The sequence below is a fragment of the Nesoenas mayeri genome (assembly GCF_963082525.1).
Source record: "Nesoenas mayeri genome assembly, chromosome: 1".
NCBI classification, from domain to species: domain Eukaryota; kingdom Metazoa; phylum Chordata; class Aves; order Columbiformes; family Columbidae; genus Nesoenas; species Nesoenas mayeri.
Window position 1 is genome coordinate 191,403,184 of NC_137541.1, and position 11,052 is coordinate 191,414,235.

The window sequence follows — 11,052 nt, forward strand, 5'->3', positions numbered from 1 at the left end:
AGGTGGAGCTGTGAGCAGGTTTCCAGTCACAACTGAAAGAATCAGCTGTGATTTTAACTAGTTTTACCACATTAATTCTAGGGTAAAGTATTTGATGCCTTCAAAGGAGAGGGGGTTCACCCTTGCCCCCCTTTTTGACAATTTTCATTCTTGGCATAAAAATCCATCTTAGAGAGTGGACTGAAAAAGCCAGGATTTGTTATTCTGCCAGCTTATCTTGAGCAATGTCACCTCACACAGTCTCACCCTTAGCCAAATACTGACTCACCAAGAAGGGGTTAGCAGCAGAAAAGGAGAGAGGGCATACCAGATGATAGATCAGCTCTCACTGCTGGAAGCTGGGCAGGGAGTGAGAGATACATATTTTGAATCAGAGGGAACAGAACAGTTGTGCTGAAATATAGTTATAAGCCTGGATGTAAGAGGGCTGCTCTGCTACCACTTGCTACAGAAAGCTACAGCCTCCTCTCCAGGAGGGGCTGCACTCAGAACGTGACTCTGGAGCCCTACAATGCCACACCCAGCTAAGGCTTCCAGCAGGTAACTGTTTGCTTTTCTTTGGAGAAGGGTTTGGGCCCAGGGAAGTGGTGTTCAAACACAGGTCTCTGCACAGCCCAGGATCTGGTACCCCTCCCCTAGCTCCACCTTGGACCTGAGACAGCTTGGTATCCCAGCATGGGCTGCAGATGCCCTCCATTCTCTCTGTAGGGACCTCTCTTTCCTGGATCTGGCTTCTTTTTTATGCCAGTGAAGTCACTAATCCTTGCCTGCCTCTGCTTAGTGCTTTGAGGTTTTCAGGGAATGACCAAAACAGGTGTACCTAAATATATAATGGCATACACTGCCTCTGCTTACACAAGATATCAGCATGCTACCAATTGCTCATGGAGACAACCCTTTTCCACTATCTGCTATCACAGCTAGTCCTGCAAGTGGAGATACAAACCATCATACCCTTTGCTTTCCATGCCTGCTAACTGTGTTTTACTCTAGAATTTTAGGTACCCTGTGCCAAGGCTTCTCTGAGTAAATGTTTTTCTTCCCCTGAGTCTAAGTCAAGGGACAGGGAGCACATGAAGGTGCACTGGCACCAGATCATTGTACCTAGACCATCTCTGTCATGAAACAAAGCCCAGAACCCTCTCTTTGCCAATGCTTTCAAAGTGGGATGCTTCACACCTGCTTGAGGTGCTTCTATTCTTGGCCTGTTGGTCCAGCTCACGCTTGTCTCTCCAGTTTCTTCCCTCCCAAAGTATTTTTGGGTCATCTGTGAAGAATACGCCTGTTTGCCAAGGCACCAGCCTCTTGTTCCCAGTGAATCCTGGTGGGAGCCAGGCACTAGTGTTCCTGTGAACATGGAGCCCCATCTGAAGGCACCTTGGTGAGAGGGAGCACAACTGCAGCCTCTCCTCCTTCCAGTGGTGCTGCTGCCGGAAGCAAATGGTTCCTGGAACAAGCCCTGATATGAGGCAGCAACTGTGTGAGGCATAATAGTAGAGGAACCACGTGTTTGAGTTTCCTGCTTCACAAACAAGGCTGGCCAGGTCTGACTCATCACCAAGGCATGCCAGGGATAGAGAGGGACTTCGTTCATTTCCGCCATGTTTTATTTGTCCCTACATGTGTTGTGGTCTCAGAAACACTGAGGAACAGAGTTGCATACCAGGACAGCAAGCAGCAGGAGGAGAGGAGACAGAGACAGGCAGACACAAGAAGAAGCCTTACATCCATGGACTTCCATATTTGCTCCATCATTCTTCATGCTTGCAGCTAAAGCAGTGCATGGAAAAATATTGTAAAGGGTACTGGAAACCAGTGGGACAGGAGTAATTAAGGTAAATGATAAATTAAAATAAGTAGTGGATAAATGAATGTAGATAGTATTGTCTACTAACATGAGTGCTGCAGTGTTTCCACATTTTGTTGTACTCCCTAGATGCTAAATCAGGCACATTCCTGACTGCTATAAAAATATCCTTGAAGATCTGGTCATTCTTATCCCCATCTGGGGTAGAAGAAAGCAGGGAGGGAGCTGTCTTCCCAAGCCACAATTTTTTGGAAGCCGGATGTGTTCACGTGTGTGTGTGGGGGGGTTGCCTATATTTACGTGAAAACCTCACATGAGAACAACCTTGTAAGCTGTCAGGAGTAATGGGAGCCTAATGACATTTCTTTCTACTCCCAAAGTAAGCCCTGAAACACAATGCTTAACTCCCAATCAGCTCTGCCTGTAGGAGTGGCCAGATTGTAAGGGGCATTGTCCAGCCCTACAGTCCCTGCTTCTGTGGTGACTGCATGTCTGGCATCTCATCCCTGGTGGCACTTGAAAGTGCTGAAGCCTTTCTGAGCAATGTCTCTTCTCTCAGTCTGCAACATCTCTCCTCAGCTGTGGTCATGGCAGCAACAGCAATTGCAGTGTGGGTGGTAGCAGCCTTCAGTGTCAGACTGGAAAGACTTTCACACCTTCGGTTAAATCAATAATTTCAGATTGATTTATGGGCATAATTATTCATACACGGAGGGATTTTCAGGCAAATGTATGGGTTTTTTTAATGGAAGAGACAAGCACAGTCTCCCAAACCTGCCTTTCACATGGCCATCACTGCATGGGCCTGGGACATGGTCCTGTGTGTGGGAGCTAAAGCAGGGTTTAGCGCATGGGGTGCATGAGCTCCTTTTTCTCTCCCACAGTCCCAGCCAAAGCATGGTGGTAGCAAGGTTCCAACAGGACCTGATGGATGTGGCTTCTCAGCCATCAGCAAACCACCCACCATCTTGTGACAGGATCTGGCCTGTGTGTGACAGCAGCCCCCAGCTCCTGGCTGGGGTTTACCTAACGGTGTGCCGTTTGTGTCAGATGCTCAGCACTGCTTGGAGAAGGAAGAGGGCATTAAATATACCCTGCCTTGTCATCTTTCATGTAGTAACAGTCACTATCTCGCTAGCGCAGAGAGAGAGAGGAAAGCTTTTGCTGCAGTATTGAGGGGTGTATCTGAGCAAAGCAGAAGCAGTAAAGGTGTTGTCTACACAAAGCTGCATCAAGACCCCCAGCCTCACTGTATTTCCCTGGAGTCACAGGTAGGATTGATGTTTCCATAGTTCCTGGTGCTGTGGATGCCTGTGCCGGGTACATGTGGGGAGTGGAAAATCACGCTGAATTTGTGCAGTTTTTCTTTAAAATAATTAACAGTGAATACATATGATTCCTGGGGACATACCTCTCCCACACATGCCTAAAGGACTTGAGTATTGCCTGAGAAGGAAATAAAGACATCTCACACTTTTCACCTCTTGCCTAATTTTAAAAGTCAGGATTTTTACAATGTCTTGTGGAAAACCTACTTTAGGATTAAAGGTGATTAAATACAGATTATGAGCTATTTCATAATGTAAATTATGGACTGTTTCATAAAGGAGGGTGTCACCTAGGAAAAATGGATGTATCTGGACAACTGTTTTTGGTGAGATGACACACCATAAGAACTTTAGCAGCCTTATAACTCTCTGTGTCATCCATGCCTTTCACCAGCACAATGCAGGGCTGGCTGCTCTGCCAGGTGAAGGTCACCATGAACCTTTAACTCTACAAGGTCTCAGAGCTGTCTTGATTCCATTAATGTTAATTTTTCCACTGATGCAGTTATAAGAAGGATTAATTAAAAGAAAAAAAAGTGCTAATCCTATATATTTAATAATGTCTTTAAAGAAAACAAACAAACAAACAAACAAAAACAAACAAACAAAAACAAACAAACACCTTTATTCAATAAAACTAAACCCTGCAGATCTGATTCTACCTCCACTCACAAAAATACCTTGGCACAGTGGTCAAACAATTGATATATTCTGCACCTTCTCTGTTTTTACAGCAGTACATGGAGAAAATCGAAATGGAATGGCTTATACTAGAGAAAGGACAGGCAACATTTCAGCCATCGTGTATGCTGCTTACACAGAGCAATGTACCATAAGAATCTTACCAAAAAATCGTGGTATTTTGTGTGATAGACATCCTTTCTGCAGCTAGATCTATTTTTGCAGTGGCTCACGAATTGCAATTTTAATGCTAGACATTGTAAAAGGTACATGGAAATTGTTCCGCTGCTTGTTATTAGTGACAGGTTGGTGCTAATAGTGATGAGAAATGCTGAGGTTTAAAAATGGCTTTATGACTTCCAAAGGTTTGAGAAATGTTGCTTTAATTAACACGGTGCTTTGCTTCTTAAGCAGAACAGCTTTATTTGAATTTTGCTCGTATAATCATTCATCAAGTTCTCACTCATTGACTGCATTTTGATGGATAAAGATAGATAGGCTTGTATGACAGATTTCTCAGGCAATTTGCAGGAAAAAAATGACCAGAAACGTCCCTGTTTGCACACACATATTAATGTCTCCAAAGGAAATAAAAGCAATAAAAGATTTACACCTTCACCTCAAGTCTCCACCTTATTGCTAAAAGTCTCATGTAAGATGGGCGCGGGGGGTGGTAGAAAAAGAGCGAGCTGTGGCAAAACTGCTTCCTTCCCATCTCTTTCAGCCATGGCGCTGGGAAAATCCCCTGGGGAAGGTGAGACAGGACCTCCTCCTCCTCTTTCTCCTCCCATATCACTCCCGGACTCGCAGCCTGGGGCGGACTGTGGCTGTCCCCGGGGGATGTTCGAGGGCAGATCTGGAGCCTTCCCGTCGAGGAGAGGAGGCAGATGCGCCTGACCCACAGCTTCCGCTCCCTTCCTGCCCCGGTTTTCTGCTTCTAGTTTGGGCGTGATTTTTCCCCACTTAGTTAAATTTTCAACGTTATTTGAAGCGATCGCTAGAACAGCTCGTTTCTTTTACACAAAATGCCTGTTCCCGCCGTTGCCACGACGGGAAAGATCTTTCTGGCGGTACAAGGGCAGCGGCGGAAGAGGAGGCCGTCTCCGACGGGAGGGCCGGCGGCGGAGCCCTCGCTGCCCGGTTCCAGCCCGGAGGAGCCAGGCTCTCCGGCACGTCGGCCCGGGTCGAAAATAACACCTGAAAAAGGAACCGGTCCTCGGCAGGGCCTTGCAGTCGGCCCCAGACCTCTGTCGGTATGTGAAAGCAGGTCCGCAGAGAAAAAACATGCAGAGGCACAGGCCGGGCCGGGAGCTTGTGCTGCGGTGGGGTTTCTTGTCTCCCAGGCAGAGTCCGACTTTGCGGGAGAGAAGGAAAAGAAGCAGGAGCTTTTCCCCGAAGGAAAATGCCCCTGGGACGAGCCCTATCCTCCCAGCCACATCCCTCTCTCGGCTCGCAGCCCGATCCGCCGCTGTCCCTCTGGCCGGAGATAACCCGCGCATTTTCTGCCGCATCCTCGGGTTTGCGCAAACTCTTCGGGGAGGCGAGTGCAGCTCTGAGCGCTGCGGAGCCCCGACGGCCGCGGAGCCATTGGCGGAGCCCAGAGGAGGGTATGGCTACCTGTGCCAGTCACCGGGAGCTGGTCACCGGGGAGACAAATCCTGCCCGCAAGACACTCGGGCTTTTTTTTTTGCTTTTTTTTTTTTTTTACCTTTTTTTTTTTTTTTTTTTTTTTTTCCCAATGGCGAAAGAAAGTGGAACATATCAGGATCCAGTTTCCAAAGAAGTGAGTAAAAATCATGCGGCAGTCCTCGGTAGACTCGATGTCCTGTGGCCTCTGGAAGGGACGGGGACGGCAAGGTGCCAGCCCCGTGAAAGTCTGGGATGATTAGTTCAGCGGCCGCGCTTGTGCAGCGCCGGGCATGGCGGGACCCGCGCCCCGACCGGGCAGTCGTCACCGGTAAGGCGACGTGGGCTAGTTTCTCCGGCGGTATCCAGATCTCTCCGTTAGCTTAGAGTTGCACACACCGCCGTTGGCAGCCCGAGATCAGCCCTCCGGTGGGAAGCTACACCCCAGAGTACCCGGGAGGAACGGGGCCGGGCTCGCTGCCATCCCGGCCGCTTGCTGCGGCCTTGGTCGGCCCTACGGCCCGCAGCAAGCCGCTCTGCTAAGGCCAGACATCTCGGATTTATTTTTTGGAGGACGAGAATTTCGGAGTGGAGGCACGGAGTCTCCCCGGGGGAAAGCGGGCAAGGGTCGGCCATGGCACGGCGGTGGGGAGCCGGCGCCTCCCTCTCGGGCTTCTATCTGGTCCCTTCTCCGGCCCGGGGCCTGGGGCTCCCCGTAGCTCACCGAGAGTCCTGCTGCCTTCTGGGGGCGAGGCTGGGGGCGAGCAGGTCTCTGGAGGCCCCCGAGGACAGGTTCGCGGACGGGCACGGCTGGAGATCCTCCTTCCCCTGGAGTTCCCCAGAGGACACCACACAGTCTTGCTCGGAGTCATTGCTGTTGCCTGCCCCCCGCTTTTTGTCCTCTTCCTTCTTCCACTTCATCCGCCGGTTCTGGAACCAAATCTTGATGTGCCTCTCGGTCAAGTTCAACATGACAGCCAACTCCACCCGCCGCGGCCTGGAGATGTACTTGTTGAAGAGAAACTCCTTCTCCAGCTCCAGCAGCTGTGCTCGGGTGTACGCAGTCCTCGTCCGCTTGTTCTCCTCCTGCTCCACCACGTAAGACCCCCCTGGAGAGAAAGGAGAGTCAGCCCCGGCCCGCCTGGCCGCCGCCTCGGGCTGCGGGGACCACATCCCCGCACCCCTGCGCGGGCCGGGGAACAGGCGGGGGGAAGTAAGCGGGGTGAGGAGACAGAATCGGGACCCCCTCCCCCCGGCCGATCACAGCGAGGTGGTGCTGGTGGCGCCTGTCAGGACTACTGCAATTTTATTTTATAACAATTTAATATTTTTTAATAATAATTTGCTTGATATTGTCAGGGAAATGCCGTCACTCAAGTCGGGGGAAGTGCTCAAGCGCCACCATTTGCATGTCACCAAAAGCTTTGAAAGATCCAGGACCTGGCAATCCCTGAGATTTACGGAGGAAAAAGAAGAAAAAGCAAAAGAGAAACAAAAAGTAAAGAATAAGATTTTTTAAAAAGGAAAATAAAAAGAAACACACACCCCAAAAGGCAAGCCAAACGAAACCAGAACGGGGAAGGAAGAAAAAAAAAGCAGAAAAAAACCCGCACTAACAACAAAAAATTGGTTTAAAAAACACCAAAACACTAACAACAACAACAACAACGAAATTTTCATGTGCGACAACACACGCACAAGCATCCAAACAAAATAAAATTGAAAAAAGAAATCTCTCTTTCCCGTAAGCGACCGAGAGGAGAAGCCATCCCGCCAGCGGAGGGCCCGCATGCGGTGGCGGTGGGTCCCGGAGAGGTGGAGCGGCGGAGATGGCGCTGCCGCCGCCGGACAGGGCGGGCGGGTCGGGAGGTCTCCCCGACGGAACCTCGGATGGGGTCTCCGTCGTTTGCACAAGCCTCAAAAAAGTCAGGAGAAATTTCCCAGAACAGGAGGCTGAGGACCGCGGGGCATCTCCCGGGCTATGGCCACCGAGCAGCCCTGAGCCGATCGGAGGCTTCGGCCTTTCCCCGGCCGCCGTGACCCCCGTGGGAGGCAATGAGACAGCAGCCGGGGTAGCTGCCGGGCCGGGAGCGGGATCGCAACCTCTCCGTTTCTCCAGGTTTGTGAAACCTCGGATTTCTTGTTTTCAGAAACTGCAAAATCGCCGTTCTCAGCGCGGCCGCTGCCGTTCTGAGCGGGCGCTGGGGCACGGGTGGCACAGGTGGCACGAGTGGCGGCAGCGGGAGGGGCCGGGGATGAGCACTGAAACTCACGGCAGCTAATGCCGGAGCCGGGATTCCGTCCGGGTGGCTTCTGGTAGCGATATCATCTGTAGGGCTTAGTGGTTTAGACAGCCAGGTGGAAATAGCCATTTCAACGGATAGCTGCGCTGGCTGTCCCGCCACTGAATAATGTTCATAAATACAAACCTATGTAAGTAAACCTATGTACGTGTATATATGTGTTGAAATATATATTAAATACCTGTATATACATAAGATGTCTATAAATGTAAACCTAAGTATATACACCCTATATACATATTTCAAAATATATATTAAAATATATATATAGGCAAAAAAATATTTATAAATATAAACCTATGTACATACTCTTACGTGTGTGTATGAGTCTGAAAAAATCGTTCTGTTACGGTAAAGTAGTGCTGCGGGAGGCAGTACACCGGGGGTCTGTGGAAGGGCCGCGGCCGGCCGGGCCCCGGGACTAACTGGGACGCGTTCCGTGCTGTGCCCTGCCCCGGGAGACAGCTGGCAGCGGCCTCTCCGAGCACCTTTCCCTGGCAATAACAGCTCAAAGCTAAATCTCAAGGGTTCCTATAAAAAATAAATCCTTGTGTTATATAGTTTCAAATATATACAGTGCAAATATACTGGGGTTTAGCCACGAGCGTTGTGTAGACGCCTAGAACTGCGCTGTGCCCCTTCCGCTGCCCGGGCGTGCACTGTGCACCCGCGATAGGAGCGGTCCGTGCGTGCGTGTGCTTGCACACACATCCCATGCACAGCACAGCCCTGGCCTGCACCTCCCTGGTGAGCCGGGGAGAGCAGGAAAGAGTTTGCGGCTCTTATGGGAAAATTTCGTTTTGCTGCGCGTTTTGTCATTCTTCAGGAACAGGATACACACACAAAAGTAGCTTGAATTTGGCTTTATCTGCTTTTGTTTTGGTTTTGTTTTTTTCCCAGAAATTAATTCCACGCGAGGAAAACGATCTGATTTTTACCCGCTCCTTCCCCCCTCCCCGCCGGCACAATCTCTGCTGCCGAGTCCGCGGCTTGGGACAGCGCTCCTCTCTCGGCGGATGCGCCTCCCTGGGGACTGCAGACTCCCCTCTGTCTGCCCCATGCAATTCCCAAACTATTTCACGGTGATGTTAATACTCCAGTCCTTTTTTCAACTGTCTATTTGAACAAAGCCATTAATATAATATTTGCCGTATAGGCGTGACAAAGGTGCAGGACACGATAACATTGTGCAGTCAGAGACAGAAATATTGTTGGGCAGCGGAACTTTCTGCCTAGATAGAGTTTCTTCCCCTCGCTGGCAGCTCTGCTTCGTTTGTGCATTGTTTCCACTGCCCTGGGTTTTCACCTGGAAAGGTGTAATTACAGCTAAAACCCACCGAGAAGCAGAGGCGGTGAGATAGAGTGGCCGGGAGGGGAGATGGGGTCTGCCGCCTGGGCGCCGGGGAGAGACGAGGGGTAGCGAACAGGGGCAAGACGGTTGCCCCTGGGTTTTGGGGGCTGCTTCGCGGCTGCATGGTCTGCGCAGGGACGCGGGCAGCCGGGCCATGCCCAGCCCTTTCTCGGCTCGCTGCATCCCGCGGGTGTCTCCGCGCCCCCGGCCTCGCCCTGCGCGACCGCGGCACTAGCGTGGAGCCCATCACACCTGCGGAGCCGCCGCACCGCGGAGACCCCTTGCTTGTTCGCATCACGCCCCGGCTGGACGACAATTAGATAATTGTTGAAAAATAATTCGTTAATAATTGCCCAGGGCTTGGGCAGCACTGGGCGCGGCGAGCCCGCCCGTGGGAACTGGAGGGCAGGCTCCCATCCCGGCGTTCTACCCGACGGTAGCAGCCCCACAGCAGTGGATCTTGGTGTGCTGGCAAGGCAGAAAGAGCGACTCGGGGCAGCTATCCCAGCGCCAGCCCCTCCGGGACCTCACCCGAACGATGGGGACAGGCCCGGTGCCGGGAAGGGTCCCTGCCCGCCGAGAGGGAGAGAAAGAGTGGGTGAAAGGCACAGGAAGGCGAAGGGGCTTACCAGTCCACTGTCCCTTCCAAGCGTGCGATTTGGTGGACTTCATCCAGGCGAAAGGCACCTGCACTCGGGGCTCCTCTATCATCCCCGTGTCCGCCCCGTCTGCGAAAGGCAGCGCGTCCTGGTCGGGAGGAGGAAGATGAGGGTGGTGATGGTGATGAAGGTGGGAGATCCCAGCATCTTCTGTGATGGCGGGCACCTCGTAAGGTGAAATGTCTGGCGGGCTGCTTTGCTCGAGAATCCCTAAGGCGCTGGGGTAAGGAGTCTGTTGCTGCCTGCCCATGTACAGGCAGGCGGGGGGGCTGGGGTTGTAATCCTGCGCCTGGGTTCTCTGAAACGCACACGACTCCTTGTAGAGCTGCGCCGAGGCGTAATACTGCTCTTCGGTGTTCATGGCGAGCGGGGCCGGCGCGGGGGTCTCGCAGCTTAGGGACACATAGGGCTGCTCCGGCTCCCGGCGCCCGGGATGCCTCTTTGACAGCTCGCCGCCCCGTCGGGCCCCGCCGCCCTGCCCGGCTCCCGCCGCCTCCCCATAGGCGCCGCTCCCCCCACGTCAGCCCTCCCGCAGCCCTCCTGGGCGGGGCGCGACCCATAAGAGGCCACCCGAGGTGGCCCCGGTCCCGCAACCTCCTTCCACTTCTCCCCGGGAGCATCCGACCCCTCCGCGGGTTGCCGCTCCCTGCTTCTGGACGAGAAGCCCTGCGGCGGTGTTCTTGCAGGGCCGGGGCTGGCGTCGGGAGGTCGCCCCGACGTGCGGAGCCCTCTGGGAGGGATGTCCCCTAAACCCACCTTTTCCCTCCCGACCCCGCTTGCCCAGGGGCTGCTCATCCCCCAGCCCGCCCAGGCGCTGATCGAAGGGGAAAGCTCTCGGGAGGCGGGAAGGGGGACACGAGCCCTAGAGGGGTTTGGCATTAGGGCACTTTTAGCTGCGGAAGTACATCTGCCAGGGATGCAGATGTCCGGGGACGCGCAAGGTGCACCCGGGAGTCGCTCCCTCGGGGGCACCCATGTGCAAGAGCCCTGGGAGTACACAAGGATCAGCTTGCTGACCGCTTCCCACCTGCTCGGGGGGATGCGGCCGGAGGGGACCACAATGCTATCACCAAAGCGAGCGATAGGCAGCGGATTGTTTACCCAAGGGGTAAATTTTGGAGCCTTCCCCGCGGCTTGGGCTGCAATGTATTGACCCTCGGAGATAATATGTTCCAAGCTGGTGCCGGTTGACTTGGTGACGAGGCTATGAGGAGGCGGAGAGCTACCGAAAGGGACAAAGATCATTTTCATGCCTCCCTTTGCTCGGCCCGACCGCCGTTCTCGCCGGCTCGAGGCA

General features: G+C 52.9%; 1 protein-coding gene across 1 annotated transcript; it reads right to left on the bottom strand.

Annotated features, from left to right (window-relative positions):
• Positions 1-6,162: 6,162 nt before the first annotated feature.
• Positions 6,163-10,116, bottom strand: PDX1 (pancreatic and duodenal homeobox 1; the record flags this gene model as incomplete). The annotated part of the gene is made up of 2 exons (XM_080351078.1): positions 6,163-6,551; positions 9,726-10,116. 2 exons carry the CDS (start codon positions 10,114-10,116, stop codon positions 6,163-6,165), a joined length of 780 nt encoding a protein of 259 aa, XP_080207204.1.
• Between the last annotated feature and the right edge of the window lie 936 nt (positions 10,117-11,052).